The 21,778-nt window shown below is 40.6% G+C and overlaps 2 protein-coding genes across 3 annotated transcripts in view; both read right to left on the bottom strand.

Moving 5' to 3' along the window:
• Nucleotides 1-9,875, bottom strand: part of DNAJC21 (DnaJ heat shock protein family (Hsp40) member C21) — a 31,293-nt gene extending 21,418 nt beyond the window's left edge. Inside the window, exons 1-2 of one of the 2 annotated variants that reach the window (XR_014294084.1) lie at nt 9,617-9,861; nt 2,134-2,227 (exon numbers count right to left, since the gene is read on the bottom strand). Coding sequence is in view for 1 of the 2 variants with exons in the window: in XM_082621276.1 (XP_082477402.1) it covers nt 2,134-2,227; nt 9,617-9,713 (191 nt within the window). In the remaining variant the exon portion in view is untranslated. Of the gene's footprint in view, nt 1-2,133; nt 2,228-9,616 lie in introns of both variants that reach the window. The other variant, XM_082621276.1, reaches the window with a different exon arrangement.
• Nucleotides 9,876-13,353: 3,478 nt separating this feature from the next.
• On the bottom strand, nt 13,354-21,753 carry BRIX1 (biogenesis of ribosomes BRX1; the record flags this gene model as incomplete). Its single annotated transcript, XM_082621958.1, has 10 exons — nt 13,354-13,812; nt 14,057-14,185; nt 15,493-15,594; nt 15,724-15,774; nt 15,934-16,007; nt 16,114-16,163; nt 16,302-16,372; nt 17,910-17,953; nt 19,323-19,434; nt 21,595-21,753. The coding sequence occupies 10 exons, from the start codon at nt 21,751-21,753 to the stop codon at nt 13,543-13,545; spliced, it is 1,062 nt and encodes a 353-aa protein (XP_082478084.1). The 3' UTR covers nt 13,354-13,542.
• Between the last annotated feature and the right edge of the window lie 25 nt (nt 21,754-21,778).

Consider the following 21,778-nt stretch of genomic DNA (forward strand, 5'->3'; position numbering starts at 1 on the left):
GAAGACACGTGAAATCTCATTTTAGTCAGTCCTTTCCTTTCAGGGCTCAAATCACTGCACTGGGTCCCAGTTTTGTTACAGCTGCCTCCGTTCTAATTGGTCTAGACGCTCTCCCTATTATTTTTTTGTTTCTCTTTTAAAACAGTAAAATGAGTGTTTTTCGAATCTCTAGTTCTCATTTTTGTGTTGTAAAACACTTCTCTCTTTTTAAGAGTAGATATTCTTCAACATTTTTCTTAACCTTTGTTTCCTGTAAACAACTGTCAGCGTCAGTTCTTCCATTTAGAATATCCAACTCTACATTTACAAAATGTAGAGTTTCATCTGCGTCTGTATCTGCCATCCCATCCCTTCACTATATGAACAGTGATTAAGCGCATATCTCTTGCATTTTAGAAAAAACACCCAAAAGTTCATCTGTAGGTTTCCTCAAAGTTTAGACGAACACCTAGCATTTCACTTATCTATATCGTTTCTTAAACAACACAAAGTACTTGTTTCTCCCCCAGGGAAACTATTTAAGAGCCAACTAAACTATGAACTACAAAGTTATTTGTTTTTAATGTGATTATATGTTCCCGAGCAAATGCAAACTGCTGTGGTTGTGTGTGCACAATGTAATTTAAGGCTAAAGAGTGTTATCTAGAATTTTAAAGATAACTCATTATAAAACCATTTTCCCCTAATCTGCATAAATGAGAGAACTGATTTTAACAAAACTGTTTATATAATATTTAGAAGAACATCTAAAGCTAATGGTGGAGAAGGGGGAAGCAGGAATAAATTCAGTTGGATTGTTTGACTTTTTGGTGTATGAATTTATGGCAAATAATGTAGTATGTGTCTTTTTCATTTCTTCTTTATAGAAATACTTCGAAAATGTAATTTAATGTTAGAAATCCTATACTTGAAAGAAGCCTCAATTATCAGTGGTTCTATGAAGCAAAGTTAAAAACAAACATGGAAAGTGTAAAAAAGATTTGTGTTTGTGTGAGTAGCTTGCAACAGATTGTGTCCTCATTAAGTGTGAAAATTCTTGGATATTGTCACCTTACATTTTGTTAAATAACTATTGCTTTTGAAAAGCCTATAGTGTGTGGTTTAGGAGTTAGTTAATAGTGTCTACATTTTTTTAAGTTTTATATTATTTATATATTATAAGAAATTGCAGTAGGGCCATTTTCGATTAGTCAGTGTTTTCAGGCCTTGAAATAAATCTTGACCAAGTGAAAAAAAAAAAAGAATTTTCTTTACAGCCTTTCTCTCTTGACAGCTGGCCGTGCTTGTATGCTATCACACAGAAGACTTGCACAGGTGAACTGAACACCCACCTGCTCTGTGGGATCTTGCACAGTTATGTCAGGGCTTTGTAGCAAAAAGTTCACTGAGAATCTGGAAACCCAGAACTTCAAACGTAGAAATTTTTGTTTGGAAGTGGCATTAAATGATCAGGTCATCATGAGTTAAAGAATCTGTCATAGATGTAGAAGTTTAACTCAATTTCTTTTTTGGTTTTTTTTTTGTTTGTTTGTTTGTTTTTCCTGCGGTACACGGGCCTCTCACTGCTGTGGCCTCTCCCGTTGTGGAGCACAGGCTCCGGGCGCGCAGGCTCAGCAGCCATGGCTCACGGGCCCAGCCGCTCTGCGGCATGCGGGATCTTCCCGGACCGGGGCACGAACCCGTGTCCCCTGCATCGGCAGGCGGACTCTCAACCACTGCGCCACCAGGGAAGCCCTCAATTTCTTATATAAAGTAGTTCTTGGGAAAATATTACAATTCTTGATGAAAACACTATATCTGTTTTTTAAGGAAAAGTCAACATTCTTCCTTTTCTGACATCAGTAAATTTGTCAGACATCAAAAAGACCTTATTCAAAGAGAAGGCACTTCATAAGTATCAAAATTATAACTATCTACGATTGCCAAGCTTTGTGTTTCATCATTTATAATATCAGAGTTGGAGTAATCATCTCTAAGGTTCCTTCCTACCAACACACTGCATTTTATATAATGAATAGGTGACTGGTGCTTTAGAAAACACCCCAAACCATTTAACGTATTAATTTTTTAAAAAACCCTCTGTTGATCATTCTTCCCAACAAGATACACAAGGAGGGACAGCGTGATGCTCACCATGCTCTTTCCTGAGGGTCGCTCAGCACATCATACGCTGCTTGGATTAGTTTAAATTGTTCAGCTGCTTCTGCAGCATTATCCAGATTTTTATCTGTTAAAATAAAGACACAGAAATTCAGTCATCAAAAAAGTAAAGGACAGACTCTAAAAGGGACCTCTTCCATCAGAAATGCCATAAATAGATGAGTGTACAAAAACGAAAAACAACTAAGGAAAAACAGAAAACGGATGACAGCTGATAATCAGGATCTGTTGTAAGTGTCAACTTGAGTAGAAATTTCATGCTTTTCTCTAAATCTCAGTGCGTCACTGAGCAGCACTCAACCTGGATATCCACAAATAGAAAATGCTGAGTATTACACATTTTATTTCTAGAAGGAGTAAAATACATAAATCAATCATTTATAGAAAGGCTGTTACTATTCAGTGCAAGATTATGTTTAATCCATCTTTACCACCATCCTTAAGGTTTTCTTTCTTACCAGCATATACCAAAATAAATCTCATAAAGTTTAAAAAATATGTGCTAACTAATTACTTTTCCCTTAGTTGTGCTTCCTTAACCGTGGAATTCAGAAAGCATCTTTGCCTCAGGGTGGTAGCCAGCTTCCAAGATGGCCCCCAAGGACCCCCACCTCCTGGCATTCACGCCCTGTGTGGTCCCCTCCCATGTCACCAGGGTTGGTCTCTGTGACCGAAAGCAGGTGGAAGGAGTGGTGACGGTACAGGACATTACTTCCAAGATTAGATCATGAAAGACTGCAGTTTGCATCTTGGGCCCTTGCTCTGTCTTGGATCGCTGGGAGTAGCCAGCTGCCATAGACACTCCAGTGGTCCACGAGAAGCCCACGTGATGAAGAATGGAGGCCTCGGGCCCACAGCCAACAAGGAACTGAGGCCCGCCATTACTGTGGGGGTGAGCTTGAAAGTGAGTTTTCCCAGACAATGGTGATTCAACCTGGTGAGAAAGCTTGAGCCAAACCACCCAGCGACACCATTCTGATTCTGATCCCCAGAAACTGTGTGAGTCCGTATTATAAAAATATTTGCTAAAAATTTGCTGTTTGTTGTTTTTAAACCCTAAGTTTTTGGTAATTTGTTACACAGCAATAGATAACTAATACACTCAGAAAGCAAAATATTTTGAACCTACTATAGAGTACGTCAATGTTCTTTAAGCTACAACTCAATATTTGCCTCGAAGAAAAAAAATATGACAGAAATAGTCTTAAAACAAGGCCCTCAAGGGTACCCTGCCTCCTCTTTTCAGATACCATTACACAGTCGCAAGTCCTTCAAGAGGCCTTCTGCTCAACAACTGACACGGACAACACTTTCTCAAGTGCAGCAATTTGCCATAGCTCTTTTTACTAAGATGCTTTAACACAAAAAGCTTTAGATATAGAATCATGCTCCCCTGGAATTAAAAAAAAAGTAAGAAACAGAAACAAAAACCACTCCATCACAGGAGCCTAGCTGTATAAGTAACACAATGCTGGTCTAACTCCCCTTCCACAGAGCAGCCCACGGGTCAGCTCCTAGCCTAGCTCTTCTCTGGACTGAATCTCCCATTTCTTATGCACACTATAATACCCTCTACTTCAAATGCAGTCAAAGACAGTGATCATCAAGGAGCCATTCATTAATCCCTTAACATTCTACTCTAATCACTATGGCTAATTATATTAGCTTTTAGCAACAATATCACAGTAAGTCATACTGAATTTATAGGTGACAAACTTTCAAGTATTTTTCATATTAATTACTGACAAGAGGGACTTCCTTGGTGGCACAGTGGTTAAGACTCCATGCTCCCAATACAGGAAGCTGGGGTTCGATCCCCAGTCAGGACCTAGATCCCACATGCGTGCCGCAACTAAGAGTTTCCTGCCACAACTAAGACCTGATGCAGCTAAATAAATAAATAAATATTTTTAAAAAAAATTCCTGACAAGCCAATATAACTGTATAACAAATATTTTTTTAACTTAAACATAGTACTCAATCCATTCTGTGGGAGATACTAAAGGTTAGATCATCCAACACCTCCCCCTCCTTTCTCTCTTGCAGCCTTTACTGTGGAGGCTGGATAAGCTAAAAAGTAAGCAAGTATTTTGGCTTATCCAGCCTCCCTTGCTGCTAGGAAGGGTCGTGACACAGTTCTGACCAGTGAGATGAAAGCAGAAGTCTGTTAGTGTATTTTCTTTCCTTCCTCTTTTTGTCTTGTACATGGACATGAAAGCTGGAGCTTCAGCAGCCATCTTGAGACCATGAAGGAAAAGTCAAGAGATTCACAGTGACATTACTTAGCCACTGAAACAATGCCAGCAGGCACCTACCTCCAAAACTCCTTGTGGTGAGAAAAATAAATTCTTAACTTACTAAGCCACTGTGGCTAGGTTTTCCATTATTTCCAATGCATACTATCAAATTCCATCTTGTTGTGGCCCTGCTGCAATTAGATTCTAAACATAGGACACCCAGTATCCTGTTTTGATAATTTTAGATTTAATTCTTTTAGATTTTTATTACTACTCTGTGGCAAATACTACTAGTTGCCTACTCGATATCCATTCCCCTCTTTCTCCTAACAAAACCTGATTTTGATCACAGTGGTAATATACACACTTAAAAAATTCACCTCCCCAGACTTTCTTGGGGTTGTCAGGTGACCCAGTTTTAGCCAATCAGATACAAACACAAATCTACTAAGTGAAGCTCCTAGGAGAAGATTGTTTCTCCTGATGAAAGGGATGGGCCTGGCTGGCACTCACCTTATGCCCTTAACTCATCCCCTGTGTCCTGCCCAAAGCCCAGGTATACTGCCTGCAGGCAGATTATGAGGCCTGAGGCAGAGACTGCTAGTTCATCCCCTTCTTCCGGTAACAACTGAATCCTGATTTTATGGGGGCACCTGATCCCCCAAATAAAGACTCCATTTCCAGTCTCCCTTGAAGCTTGGCATGACGATGTGACTAAGCTCCGGTCAATAAAATCTATAAAAGTATTCTATGGTGGCTTTTAAGACTTCCTTGAAAGGCAACCAGCACACACACTGTCCCTGCTTTAATCTTTCCTCCTCCACACTGCTGCCTGGGATCCCCTGCTGCCGTTTCAGATGGTGAGTTAGGCCTCATCTGACAGCTGCTGAGCACAGTCCAAGGACCTCATGGAGGAGACCTGCTACACTGGGGCTCACCTGCCTCTCTCTGCACCTCCACATGAGTAATGAACTTCTTTGAGGCTTAATTGCTTACACTTGATGCAAGGACTCAAGTCTTATGGTCAGGATGATGGACCAGGTCTTCGGTGGCTTCATCAAGCAGCTGGGGCTACCAAGATGGGCCACCTCTGGATTTCTTGCTACATGAAGAAAATAAAATGACTATTTGTTTTGACCACAATTGCCAGTTTCCTGTCACGTGCAGCTGAACAAAATCCTGATATGCCTCCAGGGTGACAGTCCAGCTCATGATTTCTGTGTCTTCGTCAAATCATCAATAACATTTTGGTCACATAAACAAAAAAAAAGCATAGTTCAAATAGCTAGCTAGTGGGAAGCAGCCGCATAGCACAGGGAGATCCCCTTGGTGCTCTGTGACCACCTAGAGGGGTGGGATAGGGAGGGTGGGAGGGAGGGAGACACAAGAGGGAGGAGATACGGGGATATATGTATATGTATGGCTGATTCACTTTGTTATACAGCAGAAACTAACACACCACTGTAAAGCAATTATACTCCAATGAAGATGTGAAATTTAAAAAAAAAATTAAAGCAGAAAGGCAGAGAAAGACAGCAACTGAATCTCCTGACATGAGACAAAAAAGGCGGCCGTTTGGGGTGGTACATGGTGGTTGTCTTCCCCTTTTCATCTGTACTTTGTTGTCCTGTTTCTTCCCACTCCCTTCCTTCCTCCCTCAAAGAAGTCTGGTAAGAGCTAAAGCTTTTAAACCTAAAAACCCACCAATGTACCATCTGAAAGTAAGATCTAATCACTTGCTGGAGCTTCTTTTTTGACTAGTTTTTTTCAATCTGTCATATGGCTTTTTATTTCACTTAAATATACTTGTAACTGGTTGACTAGGAGGTTGAACATGACTGTAACTGAGTTAACAAGCAATCATAAAAAATGGGAAGTCCACCTTAATTATTAGCCAAATGCAAAAGCCACAGGTAGTGCAAATCCAGTCATTAAAGTTTAAACGGCATTCTCATACTATCCTCTGTGCTTTTCTCTTGATCCATTCACACCGTCTTCCACTTTGTCCCAAATGTTTTTACACTACGTTCTAGAACGTTTCATGGACTGTGCCTTTTAAGTCCTGCCTTGACTGAAGCCAGGTTCCCTGAGAACACCACTTCCCTACAGGCCTCTCGGGCTCCAGCACAGCTGTCATACAGCAGGTCTGGTGGTAAAGCTGACATCCTCCTGGTCACTGATTCTCTATTCACCCCTGAGGACAAACCAGCATTCCGTCGAGATTCAGACCATTTGGCCATCTCTCCGTCTTCCCCTCCTTCTCACTGTCCACTCGCCTCCCAACTACTCCCCCTACTCACTGAGGATTTTAGCACGTGACTCAGTCTCCACCCCCAGGTCCTATCGTCATCCTAGTCATGTCAGTGTCCCTGGACCTACTGGTCTCCCTACCTCCAGCCTTGCCCTCTCCAATCCATTCTCCCCACTACAGCCAGAGAGATACTAGAAAAATACAAACCTATCATTTCCCCCGCTTCCAACCCTTCAATGGCTTCCCAACACCCTTAGGTTAAAACCCAATCTGCCTAATGCAGGTTACCACAACCTTCAAGACCGGGCCCCTGCTCACCTGGGCAGGCTCACCTCTTTCCCTTCCTAGACTCTGCCGTGCCCTCTCGTGCCTTCCACCTCCTGTATTCCCTGTGTTCTCGCTTTAGGTCTCGACCTAGATGTCACTTCTTCAGGGATGCACATCTATCCCACCCACTAGAAAACCCAGTCCAGATTGGTACATGTGCTCATAAGCACCTTGTATTTGCCCTCATACTGCCCTTATCTCACTGGATGAAAAGTGACTGCTTTCCTCTGTGTCTCCCAGAAGACAGCAGGGCCAGCAGGGCAGGGACCACTCCTGTCTCGTTCCACAGTAAGGTGTTCAGGGAACACTCATCAGATGAATTACTGAAAGCCTGGCTTTCACAAGGAGTGACCTCACTACGCAGTGCTATTGACCCTACTGGAAGTCATTCTCAGCTCCTCAATAACAGAAATAAAGGGAATCTCTCTTGTTTAACAATGAAAATGGGCAGCCTTTCTATATGAGGTACATATGAGTCTTTGAAGCATAGCCCATATGTCTTCTAACATCTAACACAGTACCTTACACACAGAATGAAATTGAACATTTGTCAGACTTAACACAAACAAGTGTCAGACTTAACAAATTAATGAGCCAGCAAAGCAAAGCATATCAAAATCATGCATCTCCTGGGACAGTATTTATCCCTCATATGTATAGGCATTTTCAAACCAAGATATTTAGGATGTTATGAATTCTGATGACATTCAAAGAAGCTATTCACATTTAGTTACTAACACATTTGGTTTCAAAGTAGTTAACTGATATCTTAGTAACATTTGCCTTCTTCTTTGCACTGACTTCCAACTAGTCACCAAACCTGGTAATTTTTCTTTTGCAACTTCTCTTCATCCCAGGCCTTACCCCTCCCACTGACCCCAAGCCTAGTTTTGGCCCATCGGTGCCCAAGGCGGACTCTACCTGACTTCTGTCTCCACCCCCCCTCATACTACTAAGCTGCCTTCATAGCACCTTCCCAAGACATCTTAATAAAACCAGCCTCAACTCTCCACTATTGGATAAACAAATTTCACAGTCCTTCGCCTAACATTCAAAGCCCTTTACAATCTAATCTCAAACTACTACTCAAAAACGTTTTAATACTGTCATCAAAATGATATATGCACTTAGTGACAAGCAGTAATCCTCTTTCCCACCCTTTCCCACCCAGAGTCAACAAATTCTTAACTCAGTTTCTAACGGTAACCCCTATTACTCTAAGAATATGCTTCGACATTAGTTTTGGACCTATTAATTTTGGATATAGCCAATGACTTCTTAATGAACATTTAGCTCATTTACCTCTTCCCTTCCAATATACATCAGATTTTTTTTAGTTCCTCTGTTGGTCATCATTACAACTTTAAGCAACAAACCCATACCTCCTGTTCTATCAACTATAAACATTACCTTCTGACTTTGGGTCCCGAGCCCTTCCTTCAGCTCTTCTCTCAACCCATATTTTCAGACTTCCGATAAACACTGCCTTCGGTCGAACTGTCCCCTAGGCCATCTTTGGGCCACTCAGTGCTCTTTCCCATACTGTTATATTCACTTCTCTCAATCCCATTCCTCCAGGATACAGCTAATGGCTAGACTCCTCTGCCAAGGGGGAGCCTCACTGCCTTTCAGTACATAGTGAAAACTCCCTGCCCTGAATTCCTGGGGCAGTTATTAGTTGTTCTATCAACACAGCTACCAATTATATATGCTATGCTATTTTGTTTGCATTTGTATTTAACTTTGCGTGTGTGTAAGGCATGTTTTCCAAACAAGACTCTGAGGTTTCCATCTTAGCATTTCAGAGACTCTAGAAACATGCTTATGGACTAGTACTAATACGAAGGCTTCTTATAAACCTCAAAAAGCTGAGATTCAAATTCTGTCTTAGTTCCCCAGTCTAGAAGATCAAATTACTTCAAGACAGTCACAAAGGCCTGGACTACAACCAAATAAAACATCCAAAGGAAGCATACTTCTAAGTAAACACGTGAACTTCACTAGGGAAGACACTCAAAATTCTTAATCTGCAGGACATCCCAAGTGAACTACAGGGTCACTCAGCCTACCAAAAGAGAGAAAAAAAAAAAGGCATAACCATTTAGAAGACATTTCACTAGCTCCTTTGTCTTAATTACACTTAAGCAGCTGGGATTCCCTGATGAAGCTAAGGGCCGCCGAGAAGCCCGGGGAAGCCGAGCTGCAGGGGAGTCCAGCAAGGGACAAGCCTGAGGCAGGACTGGGTTAAGAGCTCGCGACTCCTCCCCGCTCGGGGCCGTCTGCGAAGGAGTGGGAGGGGCAGGGAAGTCTCTAGGACTTTATCTTTCCCCAGCCAGTGGCCACGCGGGAACCGGGGGTGGGGGGCGTCTAGGAAGGGACGAGGTGCTCGGGGCTCGAGGGAAGCCTGGGGGTGGAGGGCTGCGTCCACAGAGGAGCCGAGGACGCTCATCGCCAGGACTGCGCAGGGGCCACCTAGCCGGGCGCCGGGTGGGCGCTGGCCCGATTTCCAGGGCGAGGGGCGTTACCGAGCGGGCAGCTTCGGGCACAGCTAGGTTCCTGGAGTTACCCTAGGGAGAGGGGTGAGAAAGGTCGCGAGGGCCAAGGCTTCTGCGAGGGGCCACGGCGGTTGCGGAGTAGTTACCCGGGTGCCATTTCAGAGCCAGCTTCCGATAGGCCTTCTTGAGCTCCTCCTCGCTGGCGTCGCGCCGCACCCCCAGCGCCTCGTAGAGACACTCCATCGCCCGGCCGGGCGGGGGGCTCAGGCCGGGGCCCGGGGCGGGACCGGGGCCCGGGCCGAAGTGGTGGTGGTGGCGCTGGTGGTTCTCAGAGCCTGTGGCAGGAGCCCGGCGCCCGCACCGGGCCAGCCAGCGAGCGGGGCGACGGCGGCGCGCGGTGGCGAAAGGCGGCGCCGGTTGCGGCACGCGGGAGCGCGGAGGGGGCGTTGCCGGAGGCCGCGGCTCCGCATGGGCTGGGGGAGGACCCTGTCCCGGAAATAGCCGCGCAGGAGGGAGGCGGAGCCGCGGCGGGAGGAAGGCGGGGCCACGGTGGGTGTTATTGTGAGGGGCACCGAGGACAGTCAGAGTGACACCAACCTGACAGCCGACCTGAGAGCTGAGATAGGAGTCTCATGGGATGATATTCTGGAAAACATCTGGTTCTTTAATGTGAGCCCCGCTTTTACAGATGAGGACGACACTCAGGCCAGTGGTTTCCTCAAGCCTCCCCAACCAATCAGTGGCAGGATTCGGTTGGATCGGATCCAGGTTTTTTAACTCTTTTCAGGTGTCTTCGGTTACCACTTAATGAGATCTCTAATATTGCTTGTCCTGACCAATGTGCGTGAGAAATAAGAGTAAATGACTTAAACTGAAACAATTTAAGAGGGAAGCATCAACACGTTTTGAAGTAACATAGTACTAAATGTTTATAACCGCCAATGTGAATGAAATTGTGCTGATCCACCCATCCATCACTCTTTAATCCTAACTTTCTGGCCTCTAAACCTACATTTCCAAGATTGGTTTACTTTAAGAATGAAGTTAAGGGAATTCCCTGACAGTCCAGTGGTTAGGACATGGCGCTTTCACTGCCAAGGGCCCGGGTTCCATCCTGGTCAGGGAAACTAAGATCCCACAAGACCAGCGGGCCGCCAAAAAAAAAAAAAAAAAAAAAAAAATGCTGTTAAGAAATAGTATTTAACCAATAGGTTTTGGTTGATCTAACTGATACACTGTATTATGGGATGTAAGATCTGAACAACTGTTCCAAGCAAGCAATTTGATAAGGTGTCAAAATACTATCCTAATTGTCGTTAAAATGCCAAAGTATAGGGCTTCCCTGGTGGCACAGTAGTTAAAGAGTCCTCCTGCCAATTCAGAGGACACGGGTTCGAGCCCTGATCCGGGAAGATCCCACATGCCGCAGAGCAACTAAGCCCGTGCGCCACAACTAGTGAGCCTGCGCGCCAGAGCCCGTGCTCTGCAACAAGAGAAGCCACCACAATGAGAAGCCCACGCACCACAATGAAGAGTAGCCCCCGCTCGTTGGAACTAGAGAAAGCCCGCACACAGCAACAAAGACCCAACACAGCCAAAAATAAATAAATATATTTTTAAAAAATGCCTCAGTACACCAGAATATCTCACTGTAATGTGAAATGTTTACATATTATCAGTTGTTAGATGTAGGTTGTCTTTGTCAACCACGTACGGTTAGAGAGAAGGGCTGGCTCTGTTGCTAACAAACATCTGTTGTACGGGGGGGTTGGGTATCCAAAGTTTAGGAAGCTGTCCCTTTCTTCCCTAATACCCTGCCCCCTGCACAATCAAAACCAACCAACTCTAAACCTCAAGTTTCTAGGCACAACACTGTCCAACCCACTACTCAAAATTCATACTTGCCTCTTTTCCAAAGAAGATACTATATGGTCTTGGATTGTAAATTGGTAATAGGTACGGATTGAGAAGTTTGAGTGCAATGAAAAACAGGACCTTTCCCCATCTGAGAATGGAATGAGGCGAGGGGGGGTTGGGCAAAAAATGAAAAAACAAAGTACTTTTTTCTTCCTCCAACCCCATCTGGTTTTGCTACCTTTTTTTCCTCCTGAGGGAAAAAGGGATCTATTTTTACTTATAACATTGTATCAAACTTTAAAGACAATTACACTGCATATAAATTTCAGTCTAAAGAAGATCTTCACTAAACAGGCTGACTTCTAAATGAACATGGACTTGGGAGATGAGGAATTCTCATTCAAATGAGTTATCCATATAAATGATTACGAAAGGGAAATATACAGCTAATTTTCAGCCTATATTCTATCGCTTAAATAATGGCCTTTTTTCCCCTGCACTTAACCAGATTTGCCTTTCATTAGCCACATACAAGTATTGAATATTTCAAGTGAACCTCTGACTTGAATTACTTAAATTTCAAGGTAAGTAGCTTAACTTAGACCATTTCAAGATAAAGTAGCACTCAAGAAGGCCTTTCTTAGCAGAAAATTAGGAAAAAGTGAAATGGAAAAACTGATCATTCTGCCTACACAGATCTAAAATAAAGACAAAATCAAAACCCAAGTGACAAACTAGGAAAGATGCCTAGAAAAACCTCACTATAGAAGAGCCCTTACAAATTCATGTAACTACCACACAAAAGACTAGTCACAAAAGAAAACCCAGTACATAGCCAAAAAACAGTATTCATTTTTTTACCTATCAAATTGACAAAGATTATCTCAGCAAGGGTGTAAGGAAATGAACACTAACCTCTGGTGAGGTACAATATTTACGGGACCAGGTTCGTAATTTTTGACCAGAGTTCTACTTATAGGAAACCACAAATATTGTAAAAACTATCTATAGAAAGTTTGCTGCAAGCACCTATACCAGAAAAAGATAAAAGTGAAATACTCAAATATCCAACAAGGGACTGCTTAGATAGCTGTGACAGAGTGGAATACTATGGAATTACTAATCACGCTGCAGAAAGACAGGAGAAAATGATTAGCATGAAATTAGTGGGTGACAAAACACCACATGCATGACCCCTATCCCTGGCCACTTGCACCCAGAATCTTGTCTTTCCATTACTAATCGACTTCCAGAGTGGTAAGCCCAGTGCTCTTTACTTCAAGTAAAGTTCTTTCGTAACAGGAGAAATTCAAATCTTCTGGTGCCCTCTTAACAACTGTCCTGTTTTTCTTCCTTTTACTGTTAATTTGATAAGTAATTTACAGGCACTGCTTCTAAATTAAATTTGTAATCTACAAAAAGCTTTCAACACATATATTAACTCATTTGATTTGCAAAACGTAAGGTTTTTTTTGTTTTTTGTTTTGTTTTGTTTTGCTTTTGCAGTATGCGGGCCTCTCACTGTTGTGGCCTCTCCCATTGCAGAGCACAGGCTCCGGACGCGCAGGCTCAGCGGCCATGGCTCACGGGCCCAGCCGCTCCGCGGCATGTGGGATCTTCCCAGACCGGGGCACGAACCCGTGTCCCCTGCATCGGCAGGCGGACTCTCAACCACTGCGCCACCAGGGAAGCCCAAAACCTAAGTATTTTTAGCATACATTTTCAAGGTAAGAAAACAAAATGAGAGGTTGGCTTTTCCGGGGCCTCACTGATTTGTGACTCAGGGACTCAAACCTCAGTAAGATGCTTTCCCTTCTAGCAGTCTACCCCAACTTTACCTTACCACCTGACAGTACGCTCTCCAAGTGCCTAATGCTGTTTTACATGTAATAATGATCCAATAAATCTGTTTGAATTTCAGCTTTGCTAAACTCAAAATTTTAATCCAAGAGAGCAGGCCTAAACCTTAAGTGTGCTAAGTTTTTAATAATACAAACAAGCTTTGAAAAGAAAAACAGAAATTAAGTGATGAGTTCTGGTGATATTTTATTTAGAAAAACATAGGACCCAACCCCCTGAAGCCAAAAAATCTTAATTTTTCTCTTTTAAATGTCACACTAATTAGATATAAGGTCGTCCCGAACAATAAAAGTACTTACACATTGAACATAAAATAAATATAAAACAAATGAGAACAAATTAGTTATCCATTGATTCATTTTGCATTCCCACTGTTCATCTTCTGTTTCATTTTCCTTTGCCTTTTATAAATCCTTTTCTTTCTTGCTTTCAAATCGACTTTTGGCTCTGGTTTTACCCACTGTATTTCTATCGGCTTTTCCTCAGCTGGTGTAACAAAAACATCTGCAGTGGGATCATGGGGAAGAATAGTCTTTGGTTCTTTCTTTCTCAGCTTCTGCACATCTTTCACTTGCTGTTTCTCTCTGTATTTTGCAGCTGTGACGGATCTTATGACACGCCGATGCTAGAAACAAAAAAAGTATTAAAGGTGCTTTTGAAATAAAAATAAACATTTTATATATGGCAAAGACATTCACTTATGAACCCTACTTCCCTTCACCCTGTGTCATCGAAAAAAAAAAGCAATTTGTAAGACTGTACACAGCAAAAACCAAATTCAGTTTCAGTTAACAGAATAGTTACTTGACAGAATTATTTTGGCCCAAGAGTTCTGGGACATCAAGGACCACTGAACAAAAACAGCTTACCATGTTTGGTGACTGGTAGTGAGGATTTTCATACAAAGTTGGTCCTCCAAAACTTCCCCGGAAAATCTTTATGAGATTTAAGACAAAACGGGGTCCTATTTCTACAAGAGCAGCATCTTCTTCTATGATCTTTAATAAAAAGGAAACATTTCATTTTGGTTTGGATATACTACTCCTAAAACGTATACAGGCTATATCCTCATTACAAATGTGCCTAAAAGAACTGATAACCAATGAAGTTAAGGTGGAAGTGAAACTTGGCAAGTGCCAAATCATCAATACTTTCTGAAATACATTACTGGTTACAGATAGTTGTCATAGGAAAATATAAATGTTTTTTCAGTGTGTTTTTAAAATTGAGTCACTTCAATTTGGTCTGTATCTTGCTTCTCACAATGTGCATCTTCTTGAAAAATTGTGGTTAAATGAATATTTAAAACTGTAACCAATGGGCTTCCCTGGTGGCGCAGTGGTTGAGGGTCCGCCTGCCGATGCAGGGGACACGGGTTCGTGTCCCGGTCCGGGAAGATCCCACCTGCCGCGGAGCGGCTGGGCCCGTGAGCCATGGCCGCTGAGCCTGCACGTCCGGAGCCTGTGCTCCGCAACGGGAGAGGCCACAGCAGTGAGACGCCCGTGGGCCACAATCAATCAATCAATCAATCAATCAATAATAAATAAATAAATAAATAAATAAATTTTAAAAAACTGCAACCATGGTAACAAAATGGATTAAAGCACCCTATGGGGCACCCTTTCAAAATTTAAATCAACCCCTAAATTGTTTTTATAAATTTAATTCAATTTAGATTAAAAGGCAGATAAAAAGACATTGGCAAAATTTATTTTTGAATGGTTACTGACTGTGGAATTAAGAGACAACTTCTGAACTACAAATATTACTATAGTTGGTTAAGGTATGCCTGCCCTCAGGGGTTAAGAAGGGGATATGTTTAACTCACACTGCAAAGTATCCAATATAACAACAACGTGCAGAAAAGAGCCCAGTTTACTTCATAAGCTGTCTGAAATTTTGCCTTGCTGCTCTCTTCTACCTCTCCACAGATTTCCAGAATCACCTCTCTCCTCCTGGATGAATCACTGTATGACTCATCTAATAGTTCTCATTGAATGCTTTCTACAGGGGTTATGTTTTTCAAAGTCTTAAACCCCACCTCACCCCTGGTAGATTCTAACCTCTTGAGACAGAAACTTATATTTTACTCAATATATAGTGGCTTGTTAGAAAATCCATACACCATATTAGCTGATAGCCATGAACCTAAGTTATGAGATAAAGGTTATTTACTACAAGTCTGTGGGGAAAAGAAAGCGACGGAAAAGAAAAGAAAAGAATTTATCATTTGCATTTTCCATGTCTATAAAAGCAATATATCCTAATTATTTCAAAGTATAATTAAAAGTTAATTAAAGCTAACCTGAAAGTTCCGAAACCATATCCTATTATCCAAAATAGTGAACGTAAACACATGGTCCACAAATGGTTGACTTTTGGGATGATACCGTGGTGTACTAAAGATCTAGTGGGAAAAAGGACACATTAATTCCGTATTCTATGACATACCATGTGTGCTTTAGATAGCTAAGTTAAAAGGAAGACACTCATTTATAATATTTTACTAAAAATAATTTCTAGTAAAGATATTTACCTGAATTAAGAGTTCTTTTAACAAAGCAAAATGTGGTAATTCATCAAAAGCCTATAAAAATAGAGTGAACATATTACTTGACAACATTAGTTTCGTTTAAAATTGTTTGTGTTTTCATATTAACTAAATTGAATTATACAACTCTATCCACCAAAAAGCAACCACGCACAGTAAGAAAATTAGACCTCATACACTAAATGAGAAACTTACAGGATCAAAAGACAAGAGGGGCCGAGAACCTTTCAAACAGTTTCCAGTCATCTTTAGCTCAGCTAGGGTATGAACTAGAAAAATTACAACAGCAACAAAAATAGATATAACTTTGGCACGATTATCCCAAAAGATTATTTTCAATTTTCTCACAAAAACTTTTAAATTGAGTCAACTTACTATTTTGAACAAGGAATTTAGCAGATGGTCCATGAGGTGAATTTGAAAGCCTAAAAAATATAAAAGCTTTTTCAACTAATTAAAACTTAGAACGTAGTAAAAGCTTACTACCAATTCAGTTTAGAAGACACCATAATGTGCTAATAATATTCACATATTCTCTAATCTTATTTAATACATTCTCTTACCACATATAGAGATCTTGTTTTTTCTTAGCTTCAAAATAGATACATTTGTTGCAGTTTTTCATTTCACAAACCTAAATGGAGCAAAGTATAGAAAAATGAAGTGGATAATAAAAATAAGATCTAAAGCAATTCAATGCAATGAATATTTAGATGCCTTCAAAAATACTTAAGCAGGTTAATAGGCTACAAAGGTCTAAATCAAGGTAAATTTATTCATGGAAACGTTTAAAGTTCCTCTTAGGTGTTCTGCCCAAGGTAAACTGTGCTCTGCCCACCTCTTTGGTGGAAGCAGCTACTCTTTCTGGCCTAGCATTTTTACTGGCCTCCCTTGGGGAACCTCTTGTTCTGACCATGGTCCTGTGTACAAACTACAAAGATTTAAAACAAATGCCCCAGGGTAAAGCACATTACAATTAGCCTCACCAACTGTAGAAAAATACAGTCCTTACAGAACCAAAAACATCCTTTATAATGGTTACTTTGATTTTTAACTCTTTAGCTTTTTGATTTTAAGCTCAAGAAATCTGTTTTTTCTTCCTCATCTGTACTACCATTTCTGTGATTTGGTTCTGTAAAATCACTAAGGAGCTGGTGAAAGGCAAGTATACAAAACCCATTTCAAGTTGAATTAAACTTCAACATCTTAAAGATTTACAAAGTCACAATTGAGAAATATACAAAAGGAATGAAGTCCTATATCATTGTAGTGTTCAAAAACTAATACATATACACTACCTGAGGTTTAAGAATTCTTTAGTCCAATGCTTTTGTTCCTTACTGGTCTTACAATAAACACAACTACACACTAAGTTGTGAGCTTTAGTTGCTGGCAACCTATATCCTGTTTATTTCTCCTATCTTCACTTGAAATTATACTACTTGTTTACGGCCCATCTCCCCCATTAGAATGTAAGCTCCATGATGACAGGGGCATTTTTAAAGACACCGTTTCTATAGAATAATGCCATGATAGAGCAGCACTTCAAACACCTGTGCTAAATAAATAACAGAGGCCTTTCTAATAGCTAAAGAGAATTAACTTAAAACAATTCTTCTAAGTTTTAAAAGAAAATCTGCTCTAAAAACCCAAGTTTAGTCTTCAACAATACTTTGAAAATTTAACATATTACTAGTTTGTAATATCTCAAGAGCAAATATCACATGCACCACTTTTAAAACTGGCAAAATACTTTTCAATGAGTTTTAAAAAATATTTAATGGGCTTTTTATTTTATTTACGTTGATAATTTTTATGAGTACCTACTATGAATTTAGCACTACTGTACGAGACATAATGAGAAAAAAAAAGAATGAGATAATCCTTGTCCTCAGGAAATTTCAGTATGCTTGCTGAGAGAAGACAAATATAAGAATGATCAAGAAATAATATATACTGAAGCACTGAACTGTGTGAAATAGACAACAAGTACTATAAAAATTTAAAAGGCAGATAATTAAAGTTCATAAAATTTGCGTATCTTATACAAAACTTAAACGTCACTGAATGACTTATTTTTTAAATGAACTATTTCTAGTGTTCCAAATATTGTGTTCCTAAATACAATGTTGCTAGAATATTTTACTTTAATTAAAATTAACTAAAATTACCTCGTTAATCACAAATAACTTATCTTTACGATCCATTTTAGTATCTATAAAAAGAAAAAAAGATAAGTAAACAAAAAATTTCAAAGCTACTTCAATCAAGTCACACATACTTTCCAGGAAATTAAATATTAAGTATTTTTATAATCTTCAGTTTAAATGAGATTTTATTGATCTTCAAAATAATTAGACCTGAAAACACATGACCTCTTTAAAAATCTTGTTCTTTAGAAATGTAAACATGAGTGATTAAAAATAGTCCTCAAGAATTATAAAGCTCTAAGCAGTGTCTCTTACTTGTGTACAGACATACCTCAGAGATGCTGCCGGTTCAGTTCCAGACTACCGTAACAAAGCAAATATCGCAATAAAGTGAGTCACACAAATTTTTTTGGTTTCCCAGTGCATATAAATGTTACATTTATACTATACTGTAGTCTGTTAAGTATACAATAGCATTATGTCTAAAAAAACAATGTACATACCTTAATTTAAAAATATTTTAGTGCTAAAAAATGCTAACAATGAAAAAGTTTGAAATATTGCAAGAATTACCAAAATGTGACACAGACACAAAGTGAGCAAATAAATGCCACTGAAAAAATGGCACCAAGAAACTCACTCGACACAGGGTTGCCACAAACCTTCAAATACGGGAAAAAAATTGCAATAAAGTGAAGCGCAATAAAAAGAGGCATGCCTGAATTCTATGAATCCCTTTCAAAAATGGGAAAATTCTCACAAACCACATTTAGAGCTCATAAATTAAAATTCTCTCATTAGTTTCAGAGTCCTGAAGATTAACAGCAGACCTCAGTTTGAGAAACACTGAAGAACTAAAGAACGAAGTTATTACCTAGAATTAAAGTCAAAAGCACCTCCCGACACAGGCACAAAAACACCTGCATGAGGGCGCTGTCACGGTTATACAGCCCAAACTAGGTGTTCTTCACTTGCCTGTAAGATACCCCATTACTAAAAAGAAAAGCTTGGCACTTAGGACCAGACTGAGTCCCAACTTGAAGGTGCTTGAAATCCTACTCCTGGCGCATCAAGGTTTTTAATAAAAAGTTTTTTTAAATACAGAAAGCAATACATGGCAGTCCCAAATCATTTAGAAGGACAAACCAGCTCATGACCTCTGAGAACATTACACTGAACGCATTCCTGGACCTTTAAGAAATGTTTTGCTAGTTGGGATATCTGTTTAAGAAAGTGAAGAGAATGTTTAATGAATTTTGCAAAGAATTTCTAACAAAATATTAATTGGAAAAATCTTGGCACTGAACATACACTTCTGAGAAGTCATGGTTCTTTACCTGACATGGTGAACGAACAAAGTGTGACTCGAAGTGAAAACATATAAACAGGCAAGTTTACAAATACAAAATTTTAAAGTATATGATATAAAGGTACCTGCTTTAGAATGAGGCATCAACATTCTCAAGTCTTGCATTAAATGTCTTGTCCTGAAATTTATTCCTCTAGAAGAAAAGATGAGAATCCGTTCCTTATTTTTCCACTTGCCCTAAAGAAAAAAAAGTGAGATGAATTTTAACATTTCATAGTGAGTCTATCTTGTTTGTTTACAGATTAAGCATCCAAGCAGCAAGCCAAACAATCCTGACCTTAACCTTTAATCCAATATCTCTGTAGAACTCATTGACCCCAGCTGCTACCCAGAAATCTCCTTGGCTTCCCTTCTTTTTGTTTTTTTTTCTTCAATCTCTCCAATTCCTCCTCCTGACTCTAAAGATTCTTTCTTAGCCCTCTTTTTTATTTCTGATCTCTCCAAGACAGAGTTCTCACAATCATTCTCACAGCTTTGACTGTCAACTAACTCTACAGAAAGGTAAGGAACTCTTTCTATTGCTAGCCCTAATAATCCAAGTATTTGGCTTACCTCAAATTCAATTCTAGAATACCAACCCTTAAAATCCGGTAAATTTCCTTGCTATTTATTTTTCTGATGATGTCACCATCATTTCAGTCCCCCACGCTTTGACTCTTCTGTTTGCCCTTGTTCTCTCATATCATAAGCACTAGTAAATGCTATCAATCTCTCTTTGCAACAGCTTAGTCCTCTCCTAGTGATACTGCCTTCAAGCTTCATATTCTTAATCTCATATCAATTGCACATCTTCTAAATGCTGGTCTTTCCAGCCAGAAGCTCCTCCAACAGACAAGGCAGACTACCGCCTACATGCTCCAATCACATCTTTACCTTCCAGGGTTTTCTAAACAAAGTCCAAAATGACACAGCTTTAACACTGGGTTCTAAAATACATCTATATTTCTACCTCACTACTGCCCCAAATAAACCCTACACTTTAGCCAATTTGGCTGTACTTTTTAAACTGTCAGCATTTCGTCCACTTCAACACCTTTGATTAGTTTTTTTCTCTCTCTCGCTCTCTCCCTCTTATATTGTTCCCTCTCGTTTTTGAATATCAGAATTTTGCCCTTACCTTGGGATCCAGCTCAAAGGCTAAATCCTTCATGATCCCTTACCTGGTTATCCTAAAGTAATCTTTATCTCTTGCACTTCAGAAATATTTTTTATATTGTGACTCAGATCATTGCTACTATCATATTTCTTTCTAGCTCTTAAAGGGAAGAGTGAGAACGCGAACATTTACAGAAAATCTACAAGAAGTCCAGCTTATTCTTCACAAACAGTAAATCACATTTCCTTGCTCTTAATTTGCAGGTGAGCAAAGAGTTCAAAACGTCCCTGATAATTAATATCAGGGCTAGAAGTCAAGCTCAGCTTTCATTACTAAAAGCTAACTCCTTTCCCAGTGCTTGCCACTCCACCACAAAGGGTCACTGATCTATCACTCACTACGTGGTAGACAAGAGGTTTACGCTTGGGAGCGGGGGGAGACAGAAATTAATAAATCAAACACAATTCTTGTCTCCACAGTATCTGATCTAGCTTACAGAGCTCTCAGTTGACTGAAAGTTAAGTCCGACAACTTGAGTTCGCCTTCTTTTGAATAAAAACCATCAACTCATATGAGTTCTTAGTTTTCTTCTAAACTCCAACATGTTAGGAGGAAGTGGTCATGTTCTAGTTTTGCAATCCCAAAGCAGGGGAAACCTAACAGCTTACGTGCCTGGCACGTTAAAACTCTGTTGAATATACGTAAAGGTCATACTATCTACTCCAGTTTTCGTTACCCCTTGAGAGTTAAAGATCAAACAAGTCAAAATCATAGTCCCAAAGAAGAGCAACTTTTAAACGACCGCATAACAAGCTTCAGGATCCCTAACTGACCGCAGCTCATTATGGCAGAATGTGGAATTCTGGAAGGGATTCACTGGAATTCATCACTGGAAGGGATATACTCGAGAGCGAGAAACAACTTTAGGGAAAAAGTACTATCCTCCAACGACAACAAAAACTGGAGTAACTGGAAGACCAAACACTGTAACTGAGTCCCCGTAAGTCGCTTCCTGTGAGCCGGGTAAGAGCTCAGAAGTCCGCCCTGTTGCTCAGCCCGCAGCCTCCAAGACTGCGGCCACGTGCACGAGAATTAAATGTAAACGCTGTAGGGGGTCCCGCCGGGAGACATGGGACCGAGCTCCCGAAACACCCGTGCAACTCGGAAACCCGCAGAGCCATCATGTGGTAAGCAGCCCCAACGAAGGCGCGTGAAGCCACGGCCGTAGAGCCTCCTCTAACCTTGCAAACCGGGCCTGGAATACGATCTCTCTCTTCCTCCTCCGCCTCCTCTGCTACGTCGCTCGGCTTAGCAGGCGTCTTAGCATCTTTTTCGTTTCTTTTTAGCTTTTTCGCCTGAAACGCCGGGCCCCCACGCCGTTTCCTCTTGGCCACCGCCATCTTACTCTCCGCCTTCACTCTAGGC

The sequence above is a fragment of the Mesoplodon mirus genome (genome assembly GCF_964341445.2).
Source record: "Mesoplodon mirus genome assembly, chromosome: 5".
Classification (NCBI taxonomy): domain Eukaryota; kingdom Metazoa; phylum Chordata; class Mammalia; order Artiodactyla; family Ziphiidae; genus Mesoplodon; species Mesoplodon mirus.